The sequence below is a fragment of the Exophiala viscosa genome, assembly GCF_022695815.1.
Source record: "Exophiala viscosa unplaced genomic scaffold EDD37scaffold_7, whole genome shotgun sequence".
NCBI classification, from domain to species: Eukaryota; Fungi; Ascomycota; class Eurotiomycetes; order Chaetothyriales; family Herpotrichiellaceae; genus Exophiala; species Exophiala viscosa.
In genome coordinates, this window is record NW_026944359.1 from 829,043 (window position 1) to 854,152 (window position 25,110).

Here is a 25,110-nt window from a genome sequence, read left to right on the forward strand (position 1 = left end):
GCTACCAGTGAATTGGAACATGCGTCTACACTCGATCGAGATACCTTGTGCGGACATACCAGGAAACCAGTCCCATTACCACCAAGCCTCCCAGGATTTTTGCTGTCTGCATAGCCATCAGGATTCTCTCATACATCCTGACAATCTCTTGCGTCTCATAAAACTGGGCCCTGTCCATGATCTTCGGGAACGCCTTGTCCTTTGGTATCGGCACACCAAGAAACTCGCACAGCGGAGCCCACCCTTGCTCGAGGTCGAATTCAAGTAGGTTTTCCTTCGGTACAAGCATCCGAATCACCACTTGCCTGAACTGCCACGAACAAAATCAGTGCCTTTGGAAAGTGCGGATAGTAACCCGATCATGAAACGCTCTCTTGGATTTTCTACATAAACATACTCCATTGTATGTTCATTTTACATGAATGATTACAATCCTGGCATTGTTTGAGTTCCCCATCACCGACGCTCGACCGCCTTCTCGGAAGCTTGGATGTATGTCGCTTGTGTCTCTGCGTCCACGTGCCGACCTTCAGCTGCTTCGAGGAGTTCCATGTTGATCAGCTGCATCAAGGACTATCAGTACCACTTCTCACGATCCAGAGGCGAAAGACAAAAACTTACCGGTCCTGTAAACGTCTTCCTCTTTCCAGTGAACCACATGACCACAATGATCAAGGCACAACCTGCCACAACAACCGAAACATAGTTCATATCAGAGGCCTCAGCTGGCAAGAACGTTGGGAGACAGAACAATACTGTGTACAAGGAGACCCAAAGCACGCAGAAGATGTTGCAGAAGGGACCGATAATCTTTCCCAGATTAAATTGTCGTGTTGATGGGAGAACTTTGTCTCGCCCACGCCAGAGGACAATGCCTTGCGGGATCGCATAAGTGACGTTGAGGGAGAGGATCGACATCGAGATGAAGCTGTTAAAGGCATTCGTGGATCCCACGTAGATCACACCGTAAATGCCGACAGCTATACTCGACGCGATTGTGGCATTGACAGGCATTTGGAGCTTGGGGTGGATCTTCGCCAAGGTAGGTGAGCAAGGGAGGCCGTTATCACGCGCAAAAGCCCAAGTCAGACGCCCGGTGGCCGCCACGACACTGACGACGGAGCCGAAGTAGATGACAAGGAGCCACACAGCGAAGAATGTGGCACCCGACCGGTTGTCCATCGCTTGGTAGTAGACCTCGAGAATGGGAAGCTGTGCAGAGGCAACAGCGTCGAGATCGTTGGTTGAGAACATGAATGCCAATGTCCAGGGAATGACGCTGATGGCTGATATGGTAAGACTGAGCATCATCGTTCTCGGGACACCTTTGCCAGGGTTTGGGAGTTCCTGGTCTGGTAAGCTTGGAGCGCGATTATTCATACAGTCATCTTCAAACTCACCTCGGCGATGTGTGATGCACCATCAGTGGCAATGTATGCGTACATGCACGTTCCCACTGCCAGAATGAAAGAAACCCCGTCACCCCACCCAGTAACGTTGACAACTTCGGTAAACACGACCTTGGCGGGCTGTTTCGTTGGGCTGGCGGCGAGGACAGTGATAAAGAATACGATACAGCCAGAAACACTGATGAAGAAGAACATGATCTCCGTTTTGGGTAGCTGCTTGGGAAGGAGCACGACGACGGCTGTTGCGAGTGCCTGGTACAAGACGTACATCAGGTAGACCTGCCATTGAGTCGCGACATAGTCTTCATGCCAGAAACCGGCGATGGCGGCCGTGATCTGAGCACACACGATCGTGGCGCTGGCGGTGAAGAGACAATACGCGATGACTGAGAGCCATCCCATCACGAAGGCAACGCTCGCCCGAGTCTTCTCGCATGAGACCATAAATGCGAAATGGTATTGTCCTCCAGTCGAGGGATACGCCGAACTCAGCTCCGCCAGTCCTGCAGCTATAGGCAATCGTCAGCTCACATCCAGAGAATCGGGCACGCAATCCTGATCTTACTGATGATGGAGCAAGCGACCGTGGCGACGATTAGGCCCCAAAACACGTATGGCCCACTGCCAGCCCACAAAGGGTACGGGAAAGTCGCTGAGTATCCAATCCATGCGCTCGTCAAGAGGAAGGCGATGGCAAGGGTCGAAAGAGTAGAGAACTGTCGCGGAAGCTCTCCTTTGTGGCCCTGCGCTCGGAGTTCGAGTTCGTCAGCGGACAGTAGACCATCTTGGGCCATCGCTGGCTGCACCGAATGCTCTTTGGCAGATAATTGTGAGTCGCTCATCTTGAATCGGAATGAAGCAGAAACGGCCTATTTCACAGGAAGAATCGAAGAAAGTGAGAAGGGGAAGTGTAAGACCATTTTTCTCAGCAAGGGCCATTTGATTTTGACGCCTTCTATATGCTCCTACATGGATGAGGTCTACTGCTGTGTTTGGAATACATTGAAGGCCGCAAAGACGTGCGCTAGCCAATCATGGATCCCCCTTTGTGAGGCTCTTGTCCTCAGGGACCAGAACTCGGTTGTTATCCGCCGACGACACGGGCAAATTGGTCAAGCTTAACTTTAGCACAGACTTCGATATTCGGAGATGGCTATGCGCGGCTTATCTCAGTGAGGGGATTACTCAGTCCCTGCCTTATCTGGCCCTTATCTCGGCGGTGGTCCTCAGGCTAGGGAGGCTTATAATGAGTCTCGATAAGCCTCGTCACCACCGGTTTCACGGTGTTGCTGCAAGGCTCGCCATGCGCGCCCCAGATTCATTGGGTTGCTCACCACGACGACCGCATCCATCATATCTTCGGTCCGCCCAATCTAGTCAAGAACATATTGATTTACGTTATCCGCCGCCCGAAAGAGTCCCCACAATCTATCAAGGAAATGTGTTCGGCACGGCAGCCTGACGGGCAGTGGGTAACTTAGCGCACCGGTTCACGGGCGCACTCAGTGCTTGTACTCCTCCAGCTGGAGATATAGGAGGGGCGACTTCTTCCCACATGGTAAGTCGATATGCTTGTCCTGTTACGAGAGACCATTGCTTCATGTAAAGCGTCATGATTTCCTACCTCTTCTTGCTCCCCGTGGTGGGTGCTGTGGCACTTATCGCTGCCGTCTACTACAAGTCACTGGCCCTGAAAAATGTTCCTGGTCCTTTCATCACAAGATATAGCAAAATCCCTCTCCTCTACCAGACTATCACCTTGAACAGAACCCGTTATATTCACGACCTACATCAAAAATATGGTCCTCTGGTGCGATTGGCTCCCGACGAGGTCTCTCTCAACCATCCACCGTCAGTCGGTCCTATCTACAACTATGAGAAGACGCATTTCTACAACGCTTTCGAGGCATACGGGGCGAAGAACATGTTCAGCACGCCCGACCGTTCGCATCACAGTGGTAGGAGAAAGCATCTTGGTGGCGAGTACACCAAGCAGTATATGCTGAAACCCGAGAACTTGACCGTCATCTACGACCGCGTTCGACAAATGGTCAACAACATCGTCCCTGGCGAGCCAAAAGATGTGTTCTTTTTATTCAACTATCTGGCGCAAGACGTCATCTCAGGCTTCTTCTTCGGCAACCAAAATGGAAGCCACCTGCTGCAGGGCCAGGATACCGAAGTGTTTGATGCCTGGCACTCGCGCAGAGAAACCTTCCACTGGTGGGCTGAGCTGCCTAACCTCACCAAGATGCTACACTCGACTGGCATTGCCAATCTGATCCCAGGATGGGCAGGCGCAACGAAAGGAGAAGAAATCATCAACAATATGACGCACAAGTGGATGGACAACTGTGACCAGGAGAAAGCGCATCTCCTGACCAAGCTCAACCACACGGGCTTGTCGCGCGAGGAGATCTCAGCAGAAGTCATGGACCACATGGGCGCCGGACACGAGACGACCGGCACGACACTCACATTCCTGATCGACCACCTGTCCAAAAACCCCGTGCAACAGAAGAAACTGCATGAGGAGCTCATGACCGTCGATCTCAATGACTTTACCGCCGTTGACAAACTGCCATACTTCCACGGTGTCGTTCTCGAGACGTTGAGATTGTACTCATCCATTCCGGCATCGGAGCCACGTATCGTGCCCGACGGTGGAGTCACGCTGCTCGACACATTCATTCCCCCACAGACCGTCATCTCCGCACAGCCGTACAGCATGCACAGACAGGAAGAGTACTTTGACCGATGTCTGGAGTTCATCCCCGAGCGCTGGGACGAGCCCACTGCTAAGGCTAAGACCGCTTGGATGGCATTTGGCAAGGGAACCAGAGGTTGTATCGGTCAGAACATTGCGATGGTCACAATCAAGGTTGCTGTGAGTCATTTGTATAAGACGTTTCAGAGCGAGAAGCCGGCTGTGCTGCCGGCGAAAGAGGATATGGATTTCAAGGATTATTATATGATTACGCCGAAGAATGATACCTGCACGGTGGTCTTTACGAAGGCCGATTGAAAGAGCCACGAGGGACTCTGCCAGAAGCTAGTGGGGAGATGAGATAGTAGCTTTATCGAAGAGGCCAGTTACGATGAATAATAACGATGCGGACCAACCACCTATATGAGATCAAGTCCATTCGTATGATCTATCACAGTCAAAAGAGACTGTCTTTCGAACACAAAGTACCAAAACTGCCTACACACACTTCGTAGAATTTCACCAACGGTGCAGGGGGATCGGAAATGGATTAAGGAATAATGACACTTTTGCACGACTGAAAGCCACTTGATTTATAATATCCAGAGTAATCATCGCGCGACGAATTCCAATGGACAGCTCAGCGCATAAGGCACCCCACTCGTCAACTGGTCGTCCATGCGCATACTCTCCTCCGTGACCTCAGGCGTCGCCCGCGTCGTGTAGTGCATGTACACGGCGGCAACGATCAACTTCATTTCGACCATAGCGAGGTTGTGTCCCAGGCACATACGCCCACCGGAGCTGAAGGGCCAGAAGTGGTTACGCATGGCAGCCAGGTGCGCCACGTCTTCGGTCAACCACCGTGTGGGATCGAAGAGGTCGGGGTTAGGGAAGACCTCTTCGACTCGGTGAAGACTGTACGCTTGGCATCCGACTGTGGTGCCGCCGGGGATGACCTGGCCTGATATCAGGGCGCCGGAGGGAGGTACGATGCGGAAGAGTGTCATTGGGACCGGCGGACGCCAGCGCATGGCCTCGTGGATCACGGCGTCGAGGTATGGCAGTTTCTCGAGTGCGGCAATTGGTGCGGTTTTGGTGGTCGGGTCGAATTGGTCTTTGATACTGGATAGTTCGGCGAAGAGCGTGTCTTGGACGTGTTTGTACTCGGGCGTGGAGATGCGCCACATCAGTATGCACATTGCGTCGCCGGTGGTGTCGACGCCCGCGACCAGGTGGTCCATACACTCGGCGGCGATGGCGGGTTCGTTGTTGGGGATCTGGCTGAAGAGTTTGGCGCATGTGGAGATGGTGTCTTTGGTGGTCTGGTCGCGACGGAAGGATGAGACGCTGTCTTGACCGTAGTCGTTGAGGCGGTTGCCGCGGACGTGGAATTGAGTGCTTTGGCCGCTGAGCTTGCGCACTGCCAGTTTGAGTTGTGAGGTGAGCCACATGTACCAGCCGAAGTAGTGGAGCATGTATAGACGGGTGCGGTGCTTGACGCCGGAGAGGTCGTAGACGATCCCTCTGTACTCTGGGTTGGACAGGGTCTGGGTGCCGTAGATGCCGTAGAGATGGTTTGTGATAGCGCTGGGAAGAAATTAGACTTGTAGCTGTTGGCTGGGAAGATCAAGCTTACTCCAGGGCATAGTAGTGTAGCCATGTGTAGATGTCAAGGACAGGTTGAGCTGACGCTTGCTTCATGAATGCCGCAGCATGCTCGCGGACCTTGTCGGCAACGGAAGGCTGCATCACGTAGCTCTTGGTATACCGATCTGCGACGAGCCTCTTCTTGGCCGAGTGCTGAATAGTCAAACATGAGTATACTGAGCTAGGGTCGATGCGTATGGGAGAAAACATACATTTGGCTTGTCAAGACTCGTGAAAGTGTTCCGCTCATCATAGTATACGAACAGGTCGTAGAAAGAGCTCTTGGAGAAAGTCGACTTGATGCCATAGATCTCCCTTAAGCCGTCGTAGTTGTTGAATGAGACTTCTGTTGGCGAGACTCGCACCACCGGTCCATACTGAGAATGAAGTCTGTCAATCTCAACAGTTCTGTCGCCCTTGAATTCATGGTACATGACCCATAGCGATGTCACTGATGTGAGTTTGGGGCCAGGAATTTTTGATAATGGTGCAAAGAAGAGTCGGTATATCACGGCGCCTGCTAGGTATGCAACCGCGGAGAGGACTGCAACTAGAACAGGGCGCGTCCCCGTGACGAATGTTGATACTGCCATTCTTGCTGAGTTGTAGATACGGCTCAGGCAAGTGCAAGCTTGAAACCAGTACTTATCTCTCATAGGGTTGATATTTACAGCCCATCGTGCGCCATATGAAGAATCATTCTAGAAACTCATCAAGCGGCGGAAACATCATGCAGCAAACTCACCGGTGTAGTCCGTGGCAGTTCTGGAATGTTGGTCGTCGGGCGTTATCAATGTGGCCAACGTTGAAATCCGATGGCGCTTTATCAACGGTGACCGGCCAACTTGATCCGAGCCTGGCCCCGGTCGATATCCCCCAGGCCCACTCCCCAATGTGCCACGCCCGTCAATGCAGGTGAACTATCTCATTACGGCGTCCGGGGGATCTGTGTATCTATACCGCTGATCATCGATGGTCTCGCCCGCCAGGGTTGAGTCAATTGTACTAGTGGTGGCAAGAGGAGATCAAAGGGCAGCCATTGTTGCCGCATGCAACGGAATCTATGTCATCGACAAATGTTTATTTTGACAGGAGCGAAGACGGGCGGGCAATTCAGCACTTGCAGACGTGCATACCCCTCTCAGCACGTGTTCCATCGCACCTTTGCATCAAGTGCACGATACTCAGAGCTGCAATACTCGATTGGCGAGTGTGACAGCTCTTGTAACACCAGGTTGCGTGTCTCATATTCCAGAATAGGACCTGGGTCGACGTCGAGTTCGAAACGTGCAACGAAGGGCTAGGCATATATGTTGCAGAAATGCTGCCCAGAACTCAATACGTTCCGATGCTTCCCTTGGGTGTAGTAGTTGCCATCCTGACTTGGAGGCACTTCCTGGTCATTCCAAGCGATGTGCTCTTAAGACTTTCTTGACCTCATCGGCGAACTGCATGACGATGTGTCGCTTTATCAATCGCGAACTGAGAGATCAAAGTGCAACTATTATTGAGTCAATCTGCCCCAGGGCAAGGCGTGCCAAATCGATATAATCCAAAGACTTCTTGCCAGTATCGTATTCACGCACCAGCCTGCCGACAACGTAAAGCCCTCTCCTTTTTGAAGGTTCGCTCTCAACCTGGGGAATTGATCAGAGCCGGCGCGAGCCTAGACCTGATGCGCAAGCTTGTCATGAATGAACGACATGTGCACGGCTTCAGAGATAAATTGTGCTGGCCATCATCGCTGTGGAAAGGCCGGTGGCTGTCGTTGGGATGCAGTGCCTCACCGGCAATCGAAACTTGTCAGGTTGAGAAAGTCTGGTACAATACCTTATGGGAGGCTATCCGGAATACACTTGGCCGTCGGCCGATGATACAAGCAATGGCTATCCTGCAAAACGGCACGTAATCTTTGGGATCAAAATTACGCCTTCGCGGCATGAAGTGAGGTCTGAGCGTAAATATGGTGATCCTCAGGTTCATTTCCTCGATGCTTCACTCACGAACCTTGCGTGTCAGAATCTCACCTTTACTTGGTGTCCAGCTTGTCACCACGAAACAAGCCCACTACCTACTGACGCTTGTCGCAAGTACCACTCGGGAAATGACAACGTTCTGTCGTCGGCTTGCAAAATAGGATGATGTAGCGCGGATGCTTCGTAGTTAGCCATGCTCTCAGCAGCGAAAACACGCGTCCTCTTTTAAAGCTCTATCGCTGTCTCCATGAGATGACTGGGTTCACAATTGTCGAATCGTTTCATAAATGCGACTGTGCGACATCGTGGAGAAGAGAAATACTTCAACCGACCGCGACAATGGGAAAGCCGGCGTATATGTATATCAATTTAGTCAAGCGACTGACAACAAGGTTGGCGAGTCTGACGTTGAGGATGTATAATTGTGGGTGTCGTACAAGCCAAGAACATGTTCCATAGAGATAAAGTAGGATCAAGCTTCCCATCCCCATCCCCCACCTCTCTCGGATATGGCGGACAGCTTTCCGAGATATCGTTCCAGACTCATTGCCACTCTGCGATAAGAAATACCCGCGGCGAGAAGTCGTCTGACGGAGGATATATCGTACCAATTTTTCTGGGATTCTGCAGCTTCATAGCAACTGGTGTCTTGAATGCAGGTTTCAAATTTGTAGTGATAGAGTTGGCAGCCTTCCTAGTGCTACGAACTGAAAGAACAACGTTGTTGACCCAGGATTCACCTGGAGATGGCGTAACGATATCCACTGGAACTTCGCGAAACCCCAAGTGTCAGACTGTCACTTATTCTTCCGAGAATCGGCTTGGCAATATCCCGTTATTGAAGTCTGTGCTAAACTCAAGCGTGACCACGACTCGTTATTGATTTGACCATAATGATAACAATCGGCCCGCGACCTTCAAGGACGAGTTGATGCTGTCGAGATGTTCGGTCAGCAACCGGTACCACATACGCGTCCAGAAAGGCCTGAATCTGTACAGTACGGGTCTCAGGCCCGAAAGTATCGATCCAAGCGGCAAAGGCCCTGTGACTTATGCCGTCAAAGGAAGACCCAATGCAAGATTCCCGACAATGGTGGGGCTTGTGAACTTTGCGCCAAACTTGGTCGTGGTTGTACATTTGTCCTGCAGCCCCTGAGGAAGGAAAGATGGCGACCTCAAGACGGTCAGTCGAATTCGCCACAGGAACAATGGAGTCCTCCTGGACATCAATCACATTCCGCACAACAACGATGGCGTCTCCCGGAGACTCCATCAAATTCAGCGCAGCATCGCGGCACTCAATCTGACACGACCGCATACAATGGCGACCCCATGGCCATCGATGTCGGCACTTTCGAGACAGCCGACTTGCAACTCGATATCGATGTTGATTCGCAGACGATGCCGCTGGTGTCTGACCAGCTGTCGTTCTTGGGTCAGCAGTCTGGCCCACAAGCCGGCGCTATAGATTGGTCGTACCTCAATTTTCCCATCAGTAAGTCGATCGATTGTTCTTGAGCTAGGCATGGATGACTAATCTTGCTGGACCAGCTCCCCTGGGTAATGACTTTGACTTTCCAACCCGAATATCGGCAGCTAGTGATGGCTCACCTCAAGCGTTTCGGTCTGAACTCATCTCGCCAGGTGCGGGTCCAGGTCTACCAAATCAGCGACACGAGCAGCACCAGGATTCTGTCAATGGCACGTACTCGATTGATGCGATTGGCACCCACCCTGGTGATGAAGTTGAAGATTCAGCATCACTGCGAGACGACGTCTCCGAAGGACTCCCACCAGACAAACAGGAGGCGCCAAGGGACCACGAGTGGTCCGACGAATACTCTCTTGACGAACGTCCGGGCTATTCGTTCCAGCTCATCGGTATGTCGGGTGAGACTGATCCATTTCTTCTACGTCATTATCAGTATGATACACGAGACACGTTTCGGATGTTTGGACTTGATTTCCGTAAGGTTGTAGACGACATGAACATGCCTGGGCCTGCAGTCTCGTCCCAAACATCACAGATCCCCGCTGGTGACATACCAATCCAATTCGTCATGACCAATGAGGAGATATGCGAAGAGGACGTCAAAATCATCGACAAGGACTTTTCAGGCTTTGGTACTGAAGCTGAAGACCATGATTTGCTGTACAAGTTGGTCCCTGTTGACTTGGGCTCAAGACTCCTGAAACTGTAAGTCCTCACCTAGTGTTGAAGCCTGGAGCTGACTGTCTAGGTTTTTCAAATTCATTCAACCATCGTATCCTGTCCTCTCATCCCATGATCACAATGGCGAATATCGAGGGTGCAACTGTACGACCGGCTTGAGAGCAGCCGTGTACGCGTTAGCCGCGCCTTACTACTTCCTGGATGACTATCTATCCGTCGACAGAGGGTATCAGCAACCTTCCACAGAGGAACTTTGGGGCATTGCCCATCGTGGCCTGCATCGAGATTCCCGAAAGTCTCACTTAGGGCTTGTACAGCTTAGCCTTCTTCTTTTGCATCGGCCACCGCAGAATTATGCCGTCGCCGATATCCCATGCTCGTGGGCTCTGGCGTGCTCCGTTCTTGCTGACGCAGAGACTCTCGGACTGAATCTGGACCCTTCAGATTGGAAGCTGCCATCACATGAAATCAGGTTACGGAAGAGGCTGTGGTGGCTTGTTCACATTGAACATACCTGGCGCGCACTGGTACTCGGGCGGCCTTCTCATATCGGCGATTCAAACTGGGATGTCTCTGAATTGACTGGAGACGATTTCGACCTGGATGACTTTGCGGATGCGGAAGCTCGCAGTGCCATCAGAGCACAGTGTCCTTACTTTATGGCTCTATGCAGCCTGAGTACAATTGCCAGCCAGGTGCTTGATGCTCTTTAGTGAGTTTCAATCCACAGTCTTGCCTTGCTCGAATGTCGTGGCATACTAATCCGCGCGAGTAGCTCCATCAAGTCGATTCGTCAGGCTACAAGCCTCGAAGCTCTTCTTGTCCGTGCACAGCCATTGAGGATGCGGATTCAACAATGGCGACAAAAGCTGCCCCCAGATGTGTTGAAGCCCACCAAAGAATTAATGGAGGAGGACGGTCTCGACAATTGCGGTCCACTGCGTCTGACATACTTGACGCTGGAATTACTGGTCTTCCGAGCACTCCTACGTCCGCTGGCTTTCCCACCCGGAACTAGTGAGGAGGTAATTTCAGAACCACGATCTACCATCTTCCAAAACAGTCAGTCATGCGCCAAACTGGTTCTGGAATTGGTTGCCGCTCTCAAAGCGAACCACTTTGTCAATTTCTGGCCGTCATGTAAGTGGTGCAATGGCCTTCGTCCATGATGCCAAAGTGTTATGCTGACCCCGTTCGTGTCTGAAGATACCCGATATCAGTTATCGTACATGACGAATTTTGCCTTGCTTCTCTTTGTGCAGTCGCCGTCGATGGCTGCGGCCAAAGAGAACAAGCTCCTTTTGGATAAATGGCGAGGCACAGTCCGGATGCAGTCACGAGCCTGGCCTGTCCTCAGGCTGGCAGCTATGAGACTCGATGCCGTGGTGTGGAAGGGACTAGACCACATTGTGAGCTGGGCTGGCAAGGACAGTCCAGCGGAAATACTGCTAAGGAAGCCTGCCTAGCATATACTCCAGTTTCCGGCATCTCTAAGGCACTTGGTTGCCTAAAAGAAATGACTGGAGTTAGCCTCATAGAATTCAGGGCCTCCAACTTATCAACGTTGAGCGCCACGATGTTCTGCCCACACACCACAGATATACAATAAGTAACCGCGTCCGGTCGAAGTTGACAATCTTTTGGCGTCCACTGCCTCGGTAAATATCTCGGCATCAACATCCTCGAATGTGAACTTGATACCGAACACTGCCATCAACCCACGAAGATTTCCGCAAGACGGGATTCGCGATTCAATATCGCTAGCAACCTGACCTATTCATGTGAGCTGATTGTTTTCTGAATTTCAGGACAGAGCTGTCGCATGGGTTTGGACCTAACGAATGAGGATAGCTGCCTGGTTCTTGCAAGGGGTGTCGAACTTTACAAAGGCAGAATGCTCAGGATCTCGGCAACGCAGCGCATACAGGAACTTTGCATCCGTGTCTTCGGAGCCCATGAGGATACCACAGTACCTCGTTGTTGTCTGCACTGCAGCTACTACATGCATACCGGAGCTCTCGAGGAAGGTTCCAGCAATGAGGGCCTGTCCCGAACACATGACCAAAAGTCCCGGCCTCTGATTTGACGCCGTGCCTGAACCGAAAGACCAGGCATTTTACTTATCGGCACAGCCTCACTATGGCGTTCAGATTTCCTACCTCGGTCTAGGCTACTACTGGACGGACGCGTTGTGCATTGATCAGGCAAACGTCCATGAAAGAAACCATCAAGTTGGCTACATGGGAGAGATTTACTACCTCGCAGAAGAAGTCATCATCTGGCTTGGACGTGAGGAGCAGATGCAGGCTGCCATGTGGCTGATAGCAGGATTTTACTGGTATGAGTACGAGACCGAATGCTTGACACGGGTCGACAGGCACGAGGCATTCCTTGAGGTCCTTCAGAGAGATGACATGTTCGAGCACATGGTGCACCACTCTCGAATGTCCATTTACGAATATGACAGCACCAACCTCCCCGAGGCACTTCATTGGAAAATCGCGGCTGTCAAGGATAGGCTACCACAGGCCATGATGGATCTATTGAGCTTGCCATATTGGGGCAGGCTATGGATAGTCCAGGAGGTCGCAATGGCTAAAGTTGCCACTGTAAGTTGTGGTGCGTTCTCCATCGCGCTAGGAAAACTCGAAACGCTTATCAAGTACTGCGAAATTGGCAACGTGGGCTCCGTTGGACTGACTGTCTCAGCGCAGCAAAGCGTTCGCGTCAATTTCCAATTCAAAGAGCCACCAAGTACAACCAGAATACTTCGATTCATCAGTCTTCGGAGATCTGGTGGCCGGGAACCACTTTGGGAGCTGTTGAATGAGTTCTGTGAAGGCCAATGTACAGATCCACGGGACAAAGTCTACAGCCTTCTCGGGCTCGCACGACGCGGGATCACAAAGAACCACATTCGAGATCGAATCCATATTGATTATGAGAAGCCTGTGGAAGACATATTCTGGGATGCATTGTTTGAATGCGAAGCCCCCTTCTATTGGATGGAGAGTATCATGTTTCAGCTTGCGACCAGCCTCGGAATGGACTTGTCGACCTTGTTCACATCCCTTGCCGCCTACGAGAGTCGATCATCAACTGCTCAGATGCTTTCGCAATGCTCCACAGTGGCTATGCATGTTGCAAAAGCAGTAAGAACTGCTATTGTAGCATCTGACTTCAACACAAAATTAAGAAGAACGTTTCGAGCTATGTTTGACTCTTCTATGACTCTGGTGAGCGAGTCGAATGTGGAAAACGCCATTGGCATTGGAATAGCTCTGGGCACGCTGTCTGATTTACCATGGGGGATGATAATATCCGAATACGAGTCAGCTTGGCTCTGCTACCGCCATTGCTCGACACAAGCCAGCTCTTCGTTAACGCATCCAGCACGATGTTCCCCAGACAAACACAAGTCCCAAGCGCAGACGGGCTGCCAAGGTTCTACGAGAGAATCTGTCTGGACGTGTGAGGGATGGTCGCCTTTTTGCGGAAAATGCTGCGATAACGAGTCTGGCCTCATCTACGATCCTACTTGGAAAGACCTGGTCGCGCTAAACTATGAATTCCATGTGCCATGTACGTCGGCCAGGTTACGCATCCTCAGCTCCTTCGTTGATGGAACCGTTGGGCTAGAGGTTGCGACTAGTCAATGGGCCTTGATTCGGTCTATGAAAGACAAGCCCATAGCGACGGAAATGATCGATCGGACCCACGGTAGGATGGGTGGTATTGGACCGCCTAGCCGGAGCGACAGTAACACACTATAATCTGCATAATGGAAGCCTTGTTCGAGCCTAGTCGTCTAGAAACCCTCAGAGAAGGTTGCCGAAGCGTCCTGGATAGTTCCCAGAATAGATTCTACGGCGGATCATTCGGCTCGGTCATAGATCGCCCTGTGCTTCTCTAGAAAGTCGACCTACATGTCGCAACATTTCTTACCCTTGGATGGTGGCCAGCATGGCGCCAGTCGCTGCACTCGACACCTTATCGAATCCTCTGGTCACTGCAGAGCAGCTGTTCGCGTTCAAGCAGTTCGACAATGAACAGAGTCAGTCGTGGCGCTTCGCGGAATACCAACTCCTCTGCGCCGCGGGCATCCTCCTACGTCTACCACAAGAGATCATTGCACAGGCAATAGTACTTTTGCAGCGCTTTGCCGTTGTCCGAAGTGACCGGAATCCTTGGTCTGTACGAGAACACTGCGCGGTCTGCACTTTTCTCGCCGCGAAACCCTCTCCTACGCCCATTTCATGGCGATCTCTCGCGAATGTCTACGTCTATCTCAGCTCGTGCGCTTCACCTCTCAAGTTCTTCAACCCTGGCGGACCGCCTACAGACATCCATCCGGAACAGTACTACGTTACGGAAGGGATTTTGGAGAGTAACATAAATTACATGATTATTGAGGAGGGCGAAATATTGCAGAGTATTGGATTTGACACCCGAGTCGTCCTGCCGCATGGTCTGGCTTTGACGTACATGCAAGCGCTGGGCGTCTCGTCTGCTACATTGGCGAAGAGAGTTCTTGAACATCTAAATGCCGGACTACTCTCTCCACAAATGCTTTACCTTACACATCAACCAAACGCACTCGCCGTGGGAGCTATCTACCTTGCAGCGAGGGAGCTGGGGATCAAACTCGTCGAACAGAACTGGTGGGAGGTCTTTGATGTTGATCGCGAGGATCTAGGGTTTCTTGTGATGGCTTTTGGAAGTATGGGCAATTTCGCCGAAGCCGAGATGGAGGAATGGAAGAAGACAGGACCCATGAGGACGCTATTGAATACTCCTCTAGCTCAGTGAAAGAGCAATATTATTTCACCATGACACCACCACACCGTCAGATACAGATATCGACGGCGTTTGTACGCAGCGAACGGTGCCGTTGCACAGAATATCACCAACCAAGGATTCGGGATGTGCTTTGGGCGAAAGCTTGATGACACCCTACAAACACGAGGGCTTCTTGCGCCAACGAGCTTGTCGTCCGATTGTAAATGGCGGCTGATCCATTGTTACCTACCACCAGGTACGTGAGAAGACCGTTACTTGGCCATGGATCCGGATTTGACTGGGTGATGGGTGGAAGCAAGAGTGCGAAGACCCGGTGCTGTCGCTCTGCTGGCAACGTAAACGCGACTGCGGTGGCTTTCGCAACTGCTGGACCAGGTGGTGGAAAGAAGATGTGGGAAGCACTTTGATGCCTACACCACTTCATATTGCTTAGGTGGAGGATATCGACATACCTTTTACAAGCTACCATCGGCGAAGCGCTACTAAGTGGACTGTCTACAAGGTATGATCACCTTCACAACGTCATGGATCGGTGGAGAGAGGGATGTATATGTCTGTGGCAGTGAAGACGGCTGCCACACATGATATGCACATCAAACTCACTCCTACAATCTCCGGTGAGTAGACCCAAGTTCATTGCTACCACTGTCTCTTGCCTTCTGCATTACCAGAGTGCGGAAGGATACACGTCTGATTGTCTCCCCTTACATCGTAATTGACTCGTGGGCGATGGCTTTGGTGGGTTATGATGCTCGATATCCTCTGCCCCGGAAAAGCCTGGACAACTTGACGACAGGATGAGTACTGGCCTAGGTGAGATAGGCGCCTGTGGCTCCGGCATGATTCCAGTTGGACTCGTCGTCTTGACAGCAGGCTGGCCTCAAGTGTTCACAATGATTATCAGAGCCTCTCGTGACATACACAGTTTCATAGCCGCCAAGCTGTAGGAGTGGCATGGCTTTTCACGAATTTAGGCAAGCCATCGAGAACTTCTTCAAGTGGCTTAAGCTCGTCAAGCGCCGTTTCAAGATATTGATATCCATGTTGAATTGTCGCATACTCTTATCATTGGCATTGAATGGCCTAAGAAAGTTTTTCCTCATCTCACGTCTTCGTCGTGGTTCGAGCCAAGTGTCTGTGTTCCGGTTGAAGGCCGAACAACTAATCCCAAGCCCCAGATGAACCCCGCTTTGACGCCCATGGCGCACAATGATAGGCGCAATACGACCCATAGTCTTGCAAATATTATATAATTGACATGCCAGAATTTCAGCAAATTCTCATCTCGAATTGCAAGTCTGGATGGTCTAGGTCAGTGATTCTATTTTCAACGGCACAGGTTTCCGTAACTAACGATCCCAAAGTTGGTTATGACGTCGGTCTCATAGAGTACCAACTGTGATCTTGTCGCCTACAAACGCAGGAAGCAATCCGAAGGTCGCGAGTTCGATTCTCGCTCTGTATGTGCTCACCATGGAAACAATATCAATACATAATTCTAACAATTCCTGCAGGGACAGACTGTGCTCAATTCGAGACTTTTCTTTTTGACCGTAATCTGGTTGCCTTTGTTTCTTTTTGGGCCCTGAACAGGTTGTCGCATCATCTGGGCTCGTCCACTACTATGCTCGTTGCAAAGAAAAGGTCGTTCCAGTCGTCCACGACGCTTAGTAAAGGCACGGTCACGACATCGCTTGCGGAATGTCTTCTTGCAATTCCGATGTGACTCAGTCCTGTCGCTTCTCTTTTTGAAGTCAACCTTTGCAGGAAAATCGTGACGACAGTCGTCGAACTACGACTATAAGAAAGCGTCTATGTGCATGGCTGACTCGGGATTGTGCTGATGATCAACTTGCCTCTACTGATTGCTGACGCTCATGAAAATACTCCTTGTGTAGGTTTCATATACAATCTCCTCATCCACTCTAGAATATCCAAACCGGACGTCGAACACAGCGCCGACCTCAACAATGTCTCATCCATCGACCAACGCATTCACCATCGAAGCAATCACCCATTACACCCCTCGCGCCAGCCAGTAAGATGCAGGGAGAGGCGGCTGGCATGCAACGCTTGGTCGCGACTTTACAACCTGGCTCCCTCCACCACCAGGCGGAGCCATACTCGATTTAGCTTGCGGTACCGGGCTAGTCACCCTGCCCTACGCTGAAGGCGTCGGACCGAACGGCGTAGTCATCGGCATCGACGTGACAGAAGGGATGCTGGACGAGGCCCGTCGCAAATCCATCCCCAATGACGCGGCCAGACCGGAATGGATCCAAGCCGACATCACCAACCTGTCATCCATCGGTGCGATCAAACAAGTCCTGACGGAAAGAGGCGGTTTCGACATAATCTCATGCTGCTCGGCGCTTGTGCTTCTGGAAGATCCTGCCCGCGCCATCAAACACTGGGCATCGTTCCTGAAACCGCGAGGAAAGATGATCATCGACGTCCCCACGGAAGATCGCACGCTGCAGTACTTGTTTACCATGCCTTTGCGTAAAGCGCTGAGGCAGGCCTACAATCATGACCGCGACTGGGTGAAGGACATGCACACTCTCGAACAGCTGTACGAAGATGCGGGTCTAGAAGTCGAAAGCTCGTTCCGCACAAAGAGCTACACGACCGAAAAGGTGTTTGACAAGGACGAGGCGATGGCCGTGTTTGAGGAGTACTCTACCACAATGTACAAGTGGATGCGAAGTGATCCGGAACTGCTGGAACGAGCGAGGCAGGTTTGGCCACAATTATGGAACGAGAGCCTCGATGAGCAGGAGAAGTTCCGAGAGGGACATACCCTGTATGTGACCATTGGGAGTAGAAGGCAGTAATCACCATCACCAACGATCGTGACAATGCTGGAGTCCTCCGTAGGAGTATTGAGGCTGTATTTCGGTGCTGACGGCGGCTGTCTCTCATTGAAGTGAAGCTGCGTCTTATCGCGTTGTACGGCAGACGTACTCCCACTGCAACGACGGTCATCCGGAGCCAACCCGCGCGATGTCGAAGGAGAACTCCCGAATGTACTTGTCCAAACGTGAACGACGTTCATCGCGAGGGACCATTGTGAAGCGCTAGAACTACTCAATCAGCCTTGGGATTCGATGGAAGTAATTGAGCAAGTCACGGCCGCTAGTTAAGTACTCATCGAACCGCAAAGCATTTGAAGCCCGGGCGCCTGTTCCTGGACATCGTCTGAAAGGGAGCACGTCACGCTACATCCCTCTGGACAAGGAGCGGACCTGTAAAGCCCGTCTGACGGGAAACTGTTTGCAGATTGGTGGCATGGGTGAAACTGTCCTGCTTGTTCCCAATGGACATGCCTCAAAGTTGAAGGGTTTAATCATCAGCTATAGCGAACCAGGCCCAAGCCCAGAGCTTTCCATGCTACATCGAAGCAGTCTTCGACAGAGGCCGTATACAGAGATATCTTTACGCACTGTCCAAGATGCTTGGTGAGCTCACAATCTGGAATCTAGTCTTCGTGAAGCAAGGGGCTGGCAATGCTCAACCCACCTACGCAAGCCTTGCTTGCACTCACAAGACCGAGGAGCAGAAGGAACAAATCCTGCAGAATATCATCGTGAGAGCCAACGCCAATAGAAAGCAGGCTGAAGCCATCAGAGCTGCGGCAACACGGATCCAAGTTGTGGCTGGTTCGTGAGCTGTCGTTGTCTCAAGCGGAACGACAACTGTTGAACGCAACGTGGTTGAGGCTGCCGCTATTGCTGAAGAACGCCGCAAATACTATACCTCCTTTATCAACAACGATCGCCAGCAGGTTGAGGACAGTGGGCACCTCCATATCAAATGACTAGGACTGTATCAATAGGCCTGGTTGCAATCAGACCAACGATCAACGTACAAAATTGTACATGAAGAACTCCAGATAGATATTGATCCGTTGAGACGATGAATGTCATGAATCCCTCCAGTCACTGTCGATGGATCTGCCAGAAAGGCGATCAAGCGAACGGTATTGAATGACCGGTACGCAGTGCTGTTCATGCTCATTCGAGACCACATGATCGATCGTTTGTTCGTCAGTGAGCAGGATCGAAAGGTAGGACTGCCGACACACCAAGCGCCAGCCACATCCACAGGCAAGAAAGCGAGGTCGCGAGACCGAAGCTGAGGAGAAAGCCGACCGGAGTAAGATAGTGCCAGTCCAACTGATGGCTTAGACTTCCTCCTCATGTCCATCACCCATCCCCACGACGCCCACCTCATGAAGACCATGCATAGATGAGCATCAGGAGCCCGGCAGCTGTTCGATCAGCTTGCTGACATGATGGAAAACAGTGCCCGACAACAGTCGTCGGCCACTTCCTGGCGATCTCCACCAAACCGCGATGAAATCTTGCACCAGGCGTGGTTGCGTTCCACCTTGAGGTTTCCCTTATCCTGTTCATGGTACATTGTTCTCATTCTGTTCTCATTCTGTTCTCATTCTGTTCTCATTCTGTTCTCATTCTGTTCTCATTCTGTTCTCATTCTGTCTCTGCCAATTCCTGCACTCTCCACTGTTGAGGGGTGTCTCCTTGGTCGCAGTTTCTTTGGGAGTCGGCTTCCTGGTCCCAGCGACCTATAAAGTTTCGTACCTCGTCGCTATATGAAAACCACGCCGGCATCCTGTGGTCTCCGAAACCTCGGCGTGACAACAAGCATCGAGTCGTTGACGACATTTAGCAACTCTTGTTTTGCGTGTGCTTCGGACGTCATTTTGCCTTCAATGACAAGTGGTTTGAGCCGGTACCGGCTAAGCATTAACGAAATGACAGCGACCAATTCGACCTGGCTGAACTTGCGGCCTGGACAGACCCGTGGGCCGATACTCCATGCCATGTAAGCCGCCCCATCAGGTGGAGCAGCGATCGATTCCTTCCCAGTTGTAAGATCGAGTTCGATCCATCGCTGTGGCCGCCATGTCAACGAATCGGATCCCCACCACCGCGGGTCGCTGTGAATGCCGGAGAAGTTTGTCGTCACGTACGTGTTTGGGGGAATCAGCACTTCGCGGCCTTGGATGCGGAGGATTTGAGCCTCGCTCGAGGTCCAGCGCGGTGCGTCCGTGATAGGTCCCCAGAGTCGTAATGTCTCGTACATCAGTGCCTGAACTCTGACTGATGAAGGGAAAGCGTCCTCGTAGTCTGGCTGCTCGCCGTCCTTGTACACTGCATCGACTTCCTCACCCACCCAATCTTGGACAGCCGTGTTAGCGGCGAGCAGTGGAATCGTATAAGTCAGCGCATTGGCTGTCGCCTCAAATCCCGCCAGGTTGAAGACGAAGAGGTTGCCGAGAAGTTCTTGGTCGGTCAGATGCATTGGTCGCAGGCTGGACGCCTTCTCCTCTCGCTTCGCAGCCTCGTTGGCCTCGACCAGAGCACTGACAATGTCGGCGCTTTGTCCACCACCACCAGCTTGAGTTGTAGCTCGGTGATATGCGAGAATCTCTTTCATGTACTGTCGGAACTCATTGCTTACACCCATGACTTCGTTGTATCTGGTTGGATTCCCGTAGCCTAACCAGTTGTATTTCATGTACAGCACCGTCCAGAGAAGGTTGGACAGTAGGTACATCAGCGTGTCTGCAAGGCTTCTTGTATGACCGGCGGAGACACCTCGAAATCCACCGTCGAAATCATGGGCATGGCCAAATCCAGCGGCCGAAAGGACATGCATGGCAATTATGACACAGTGATTGCGGACGTCGAGCAGAGTGATGGACATATCAAGTTGGCGACCGATTGTATCCAGCATTTGGCCAGCTTGTTTTATGGATTCCGCCCATACCAATTTATAATTCTGTTCACGGAAGGCAGGATTGATGATCTTTCGATGCCGCTGCCAGTCTTCGCCATTAACGCTGAGCACGTTCGTGCCAAACAGGTCGAACACTTCGTAGCGAGATCGAGGCTTCTGCCAGGCCTTGTAGTGAGACTGGACCTCGACGCCAACGGCTGGGTCGTTGATGATGACTTCCACCCTGGTTGGAGACACTATCGTGAAAGCGTCGCCATGTTTCCGATGCGGGAGATAGCGATCCTGTAATGTCCATGCATGACCTCGACGAGGAAGCCAATATCCTACCACTGGTATGTGGCGGATCCAATTGAATCTGGCGAATGTGACAATCCACCACCAATCATCCCGATAAACTGGAACGACTATTATGGGAAATCCAAGCTTGCGGGCTGTAAAGTAGTTGTGTAGGTCCGGAGGAGAGTCCAGCAGACAGTCGGAATGCAGGTAACCACGACGAGGTTGTTGATTGAAAGCATATCGTGAAGAATGTGTATATGGGAAAGGAGGTGTCAGTCGCCTGTTGCTACCCCGGGGGTTTGAGCGCATTATGGTCCTTTTGTACCAATGCTACGGGGTAATTGCTCTTAGGATGGTCTGAGCCGTCCAAGGACATCTTGACGCTAACGTAGACGTCCGAATAGCTGCACCCCATACCATGTTTGGAGCTTACCGAGAACTAAAGACGAAAGCGAGATAGGTATAATATGCGAACACGGGCCAGAAACAGAAACATAGATTCGTATCTCGTAAAAGAATGCGAAAACCATTCAGTACGTCCTCAGCCACCAGCTCGGCTGGTATGATTGGCACAGTCCAGGCCAACTACCGACTATTGTATGCAGGCTGCGACGGAATATGGAAAGGCGTGCTTCTCAGGTAGGGGAAATATGGCACAGACTCGACCTATGCCAATGTTGACGCTGTTTCATCCTGCCATGGTCCCATCGCGTGAGGGATCTCATAGTGTGGACTCGAAAGCAACCCATTGACGGGCGCTGGTTCGATAGTAGCAGCAGACATGTCCCGCTGAGGTGCTTCCAGTAGGGGTCCTCCCAGATATTCTGGAGAAGGACATCCGCATCCTGATTTGTGCTTCTTTCGCATGTCCGGGGCACTCCTAGCAGCGGGGAATATCATCCAAGACCACGCTTTCGATTGCACTGGAACGTGGTCATCCCGTCTCCGAGCAGAATCACCAGCCCAGCAATGTTCGTGGCTGTATAGCCATATGTTAGCATGAGTGTGATGTTCCCTTGGTCGTGCTCTGCAGCCGTCCAGCAGTTGTATTATGGAGATCAAAAGCTGGTGTGCTATCCCATGTCGACTCTTCGCCGATCAATAAGAGCAAGTTGACGTTCTCCCTCTCCCGGAATGATTGCAGTCGTCTCACATTCTCGATGGACTCAGTGGCCTGTTGAAACCTCCCACACGGTTCATATACTGTCGGTATTGCGTCTTCTTCTCCTTCCGCACGGCATAAATCTGGTTGCCAGGAACTTTGGTGTTTTGTGTAGTTTTGAATGTCGTGAAGCCCATCATTCTCTTGAGGAGAGCATCCTCATCGTCTTCGTCAACTGCCATGGTGTCACCACTGACCGTCTTCTTCTCGCCGTCTGCCACATTCGGTTTCGGTTTCGATGTGGTCTCTTCGGCTTTGATCTCTTCTCGAGGTCGCCGACTATCGTGATCGTTTCCTCGAGGAGGAGAGCGGGTACGAGCTGGGCCAGCATCGCCATTTCTTTTCGGTGACCTAGATCGTGAATGCCGCTGTGAACGTTCGCTACGATAGTCTGTGTCGTGTGAGCACATGTTGAAGCAGTCGGAACCGTCATCATTACCTTTTGAAGACCGATGTCTGTCTCGACTCCGGCTTTTGTCTCGACGACTATCTCCGTTGACCTTACTGTCTCTGCCAGCCCTGTCACGATCCCTCTCTCTGTCATGAGGTCGATCACGATGCGATCGTTCCCGTGACCTATCGCGCTCTCTTCTTCTGTCGTGATTCTCCCGTGACCTTGATCTCTTCCTTTGGTCGTCATCCCTTCTGCTGTAGCGACGCTCTCCATCTCTGTTGTCTTCGTGATGGGTTCTCGGCTTGGTGTCCCTTCCGCTAGAACTAGGTCGTGAATCTGTTTTTTCGTTTCTGTCCCACACTCCGGAGCCATCCGTTCGCTTCGCACGTTTCGCGGCAGGCTCTTCCATGGCTGTGACTCTGAGTCGAGTAAGCAACAGCAGTCGAAGAAGGGGGAGTGCTGGTAGGAATAAGTTGTGTGGGAATATGCCTTATGTACACTGCGGGAAAGTTTTTGGTCATGGTTGCGGTTTCCACTCCGTATGCCGAGCCGTAAGAATATACGGCAGAGCTCTTGACATGACTGTGCAGCGCATCCAAGGCCACGTGAAGGCTTACATATACTGCAGATACTTTACCTATCGCAAGCTCACAATTCTCCAATCTCACATCCTTTCTGATCCTCATGCGAGGCTTTTCACAGGACCAATGGACCATTCGACAGAATCAGGCTTTGACCAACCATGTCGCAGTCGATTCTCCCCACGTGCAAGTCAAGAAAATGAAGGCTCTTGATGATTGCTATCTGTCCAACCACGATCTTGTTCTCTGAAAGAAAACGAGCCCACAATCCCACACTCTCTACGCCAGGAAAATCACTTCATCCTACCACAGTAGCCTTGTCTTGCGACCTTCGGATTTGCTAAAACAAGGCGGATTTCCGCGCCCAAGCAGGCGCCAGTCGTCCACTATATCAATTGACCAGAGGCATCATGGAGTACTCCGTATTCCGTGGCGTGCATTACGATCCACCCACAGACCACTATGGAGGGAGGCCTCAACGGCTAAATGCCAAGGTCCACACCAACATGCCACCATAGGGCTTTATCAAAGCCCAAGACCCAAATTTTGGAACGGTAGGAATAGCTAGCAGCTTCTATCACTGTCTATCACCCCGGCTGTGCATGCGAGTATCCATTTCTTCGGGGACTAAACAACGAACACTTCTCTTGCACCCATATCTTGAAGTCGGTTTGTCCCAGAGCAGCGGCTCGGCGTGTTGAGACCATGCACGCGACATTCTTCCTCCGTCGATACGTCCGTCCGGAGTTGGCTTAACAAAGACCATGAGCCGTGGCCCCCAGCTTTTATAACTCAAGTGCAACGGTCGATCTGCAAGCCCTCAAACACACCGGTCCAAAGTTTAAGGGCTTTATTTCTGGGCGGAAGGTATCGGCCCCCATGATTTAAACCCTTGAATACTGGGAGGCTCCAATTATACAAAAGTTAAGCGAACAACAATCAGGCCTGAATTACATAATGTGGATCAAGCACTCATGAACCGAGAGCAGTCTCAGAAGCGTATGGACCAAATATAACCGCCTGGGGTCGCATTTCATACTTATCCTCTCTCTTTTGCTATTGACAGTGCTATACCAACTCGGCCTCAATACGTTTCCCCAACGCGACAATGGACGGTCTTGAGGTGGATACATCTCCTCGTGAGAAGACATCTGCGGCGCAAGACTCACACAAGTTTGTCGCTCCACAGATTCAACCTGCCGGTACCTATGTATCTTCGCCATACTCACCGGAATCGAATGCATACACACCTGCTCCTCAATACGAAAGTCCGCCTTCAACGCCTAATCGACGTCGGTCACTCCTTCCCTGTGGCCTTTCTATCCTGGCATATACGATACTCGTCGCTGCGGTAACTGCCGTCATTATCGGAGCAGCTGTGGGTGGAGGCTTAGGAGGAGCGCTTGCCAGCAAGTCCAATAAGTCCGCGTAAGTGCTGCCAGATGCCAGATATTGTTGAGCAATCACTAACATTCATCAAAGTGTCGGGTCATCTGGTTCCTCCTCTACCGTCACAATGACCGTAACCAGCGCAGCAGCTACAGTCACAATGACGGGAACTGGCACATCATCAGCAACCTCGACCGCGACTGGCGCCGTTAAGAACTACACACCTTTACTACCATCGCGGGTCAATACTACGGCGCTTGACTGCAACGATCAGTCCACGTTAACTTCCGAGAGCGGAGATCAGTTCCAGCTCAACTGCAACATGAACTACGGTGGCAACGACATTGTCGACTTCATCGCTTACACACTCGATGCTTGTATCGAAGCATGCTCAAGCATGAACACAGTTGCAAATGCCACCACGTGTCATGGAGTCATGTTCAACGCCAACATGGAAACTGTATATGCGGAGGACAGTGGCAACTGCTGGTTGAAGTCGCTTATGGCGGATCCAGTGGTGGATACTCTGCCTCCTTCTGTTGGAGCACTCTTGATATCGTCTTGATATTAGTTTGAGTGGCTGTTCTTGTTTCTTGACTGGACTTTCTGGTTTTACGGGTCACGATTTGACGAATGTTCTTTTCTCCAGATAGACCGAAAACGGTGGTGTTGCTCAAATTGATCTCTTGTTCTACCAATTGCTTGATCGGCGTAGTCTACCTAGGTAGGAAAAAGATAAATGCATTCACCATAATATGCTCCGGCTCCTCACCTGGGTGGAACAGAAGGCAACCTCACGAGGCTGGTCAGGCGAGGCTGTGCCC

General features: G+C 51.4%; 10 protein-coding genes across 10 annotated transcripts; 6 read left to right on the plus strand and 4 right to left on the minus strand.

The window, feature by feature from the left end:
* Window positions 1–576: 576 nt before the first annotated feature.
* Window positions 577–2,203, minus strand: EDD37DRAFT_566357 (putative amino acid permease; the record flags this gene model as incomplete). The annotated part of the gene is made up of 3 exons (XM_062814095.1): window positions 577–1,347; window positions 1,401–1,918; window positions 1,975–2,203. The coding sequence occupies 3 exons, from the start codon at window positions 2,201–2,203 to the stop codon at window positions 577–579; spliced, it is 1,518 nt and encodes a 505-aa protein (XP_062669016.1).
* Window positions 2,204–2,636: 433 nt separating this feature from the next.
* Window positions 2,637–4,592, plus strand: EDD37DRAFT_459200 (cytochrome P450). Its single transcript, XM_062812940.1, has one exon. It carries the CDS (start codon window positions 3,022–3,024, stop codon window positions 4,432–4,434), a length of 1,413 nt encoding a protein of 470 aa, XP_062669017.1. The 5' UTR covers window positions 2,637–3,021; the 3' UTR covers window positions 4,435–4,592.
* Window positions 4,593–4,727: 135 nt separating this feature from the next.
* Window positions 4,728–6,359, minus strand: EDD37DRAFT_658435 (cytochrome P450; the record flags this gene model as incomplete). Its single annotated transcript, XM_062818975.1, has 3 exons — window positions 4,728–5,706; window positions 5,756–5,919; window positions 5,979–6,359. 3 exons carry the CDS (start codon window positions 6,357–6,359, stop codon window positions 4,728–4,730), a joined length of 1,524 nt encoding a protein of 507 aa, XP_062669018.1.
* A 2,183-nt stretch (window positions 6,360–8,542) lies between these two features.
* EDD37DRAFT_459230 (fungal-specific transcription factor domain-containing protein) lies at window positions 8,543–11,569 on the plus strand. Its single transcript, XM_062812941.1, has 5 exons — window positions 8,543–9,237; window positions 9,294–9,939; window positions 9,983–10,627; window positions 10,691–11,055; window positions 11,122–11,569. The coding sequence occupies exons 1-5, from the start codon at window positions 8,685–8,687 to the stop codon at window positions 11,379–11,381; spliced, it is 2,469 nt and encodes an 822-aa protein (XP_062669019.1). The 5' UTR covers window positions 8,543–8,684; the 3' UTR covers window positions 11,382–11,569.
* A 336-nt stretch (window positions 11,570–11,905) lies between these two features.
* On the plus strand, window positions 11,906–13,765 carry EDD37DRAFT_459241 (uncharacterized protein). Its single transcript, XM_062812943.1, has one exon. The coding sequence runs from the start codon at window positions 12,156–12,158 to the stop codon at window positions 13,686–13,688; it is 1,533 nt and encodes a 510-aa protein (XP_062669020.1). The 5' UTR covers window positions 11,906–12,155; the 3' UTR covers window positions 13,689–13,765.
* Window position 13,766: 1 nt separating this feature from the next.
* EDD37DRAFT_459234 (uncharacterized protein) lies at window positions 13,767–14,771 on the plus strand. The gene has a single exon (XM_062812942.1). It carries the CDS (start codon window positions 13,867–13,869, stop codon window positions 14,722–14,724), a length of 858 nt encoding a protein of 285 aa, XP_062669021.1. The 5' UTR covers window positions 13,767–13,866; the 3' UTR covers window positions 14,725–14,771.
* A 1,472-nt stretch (window positions 14,772–16,243) lies between these two features.
* On the plus strand, window positions 16,244–17,549 carry EDD37DRAFT_695529 (S-adenosyl-L-methionine-dependent methyltransferase; the record flags this gene model as incomplete). Its single annotated transcript, XM_062820110.1, has 3 exons — window positions 16,244–16,609; window positions 16,672–16,753; window positions 16,828–17,549. The coding sequence occupies exons 1-3, from the start codon at window positions 16,559–16,561 to the stop codon at window positions 17,547–17,549; spliced, it is 855 nt and encodes a 284-aa protein (XP_062669022.1). The 5' UTR covers window positions 16,244–16,558.
* Window positions 17,550–19,142: 1,593 nt separating this feature from the next.
* EDD37DRAFT_459332 (cytochrome P450) lies at window positions 19,143–21,489 on the minus strand. Its single transcript, XM_062812944.1, has one exon. The coding sequence runs from the start codon at window positions 21,067–21,069 to the stop codon at window positions 19,327–19,329; it is 1,743 nt and encodes a 580-aa protein (XP_062669023.1). The 5' UTR covers window positions 21,070–21,489; the 3' UTR covers window positions 19,143–19,326.
* A 420-nt stretch (window positions 21,490–21,909) lies between these two features.
* EDD37DRAFT_610450 (uncharacterized protein) lies at window positions 21,910–22,725 on the minus strand (the record flags this gene model as incomplete). The annotated part of the gene is made up of 1 exon (XM_062815213.1): window positions 21,910–22,725. One exon carries the CDS (start codon window positions 22,723–22,725, stop codon window positions 21,910–21,912), a length of 816 nt encoding a protein of 271 aa, XP_062669024.1.
* A 1,280-nt stretch (window positions 22,726–24,005) lies between these two features.
* EDD37DRAFT_651319 (uncharacterized protein) lies at window positions 24,006–24,851 on the plus strand (the record flags this gene model as incomplete). Its single annotated transcript, XM_062818339.1, has 2 exons — window positions 24,006–24,325; window positions 24,380–24,851. 2 exons carry the CDS (start codon window positions 24,006–24,008, stop codon window positions 24,849–24,851), a joined length of 792 nt encoding a protein of 263 aa, XP_062669025.1.
* Between the last annotated feature and the right edge of the window lie 259 nt (window positions 24,852–25,110).

Coding starts and splice junctions, on each gene's coding strand:
- EDD37DRAFT_459234 (XM_062812942.1), top strand. CDS start 13,867: ATGGTGGCCAGCATGGCGCCAGTCGCTGCACTCGACACCTTATCGAAT.
- EDD37DRAFT_459200 (XM_062812940.1), top strand. CDS start 3,022: ATGATTTCCTACCTCTTCTTGCTCCCCGTGGTGGGTGCTGTGGCACTT.
- EDD37DRAFT_459241 (XM_062812943.1), top strand. CDS start 12,156: ATGGGAGAGATTTACTACCTCGCAGAAGAAGTCATCATCTGGCTTGGA.
- EDD37DRAFT_459332 (XM_062812944.1), bottom strand. CDS start 21,069: ATGCGCTCAAACCCCCGGGGTAGCAACAGGCGACTGACACCTCCTTTC.
- EDD37DRAFT_459230 (XM_062812941.1), top strand. CDS start 8,685: ATGTTCGGTCAGCAACCGGTACCACATACGCGTCCAGAAAGGCCTGAA. Junction 9,238..9,293: donor GTACCTCAATTTTCCCATCA/GTAAGTCGATCG, acceptor TTGCTGGACCAG/CTCCCCTGGGTAATGACTTT. Junction 11,056..11,121: donor TGTCAATTTCTGGCCGTCAT/GTAAGTGGTGCA, acceptor TCGTGTCTGAAG/ATACCCGATATCAGTTATCG.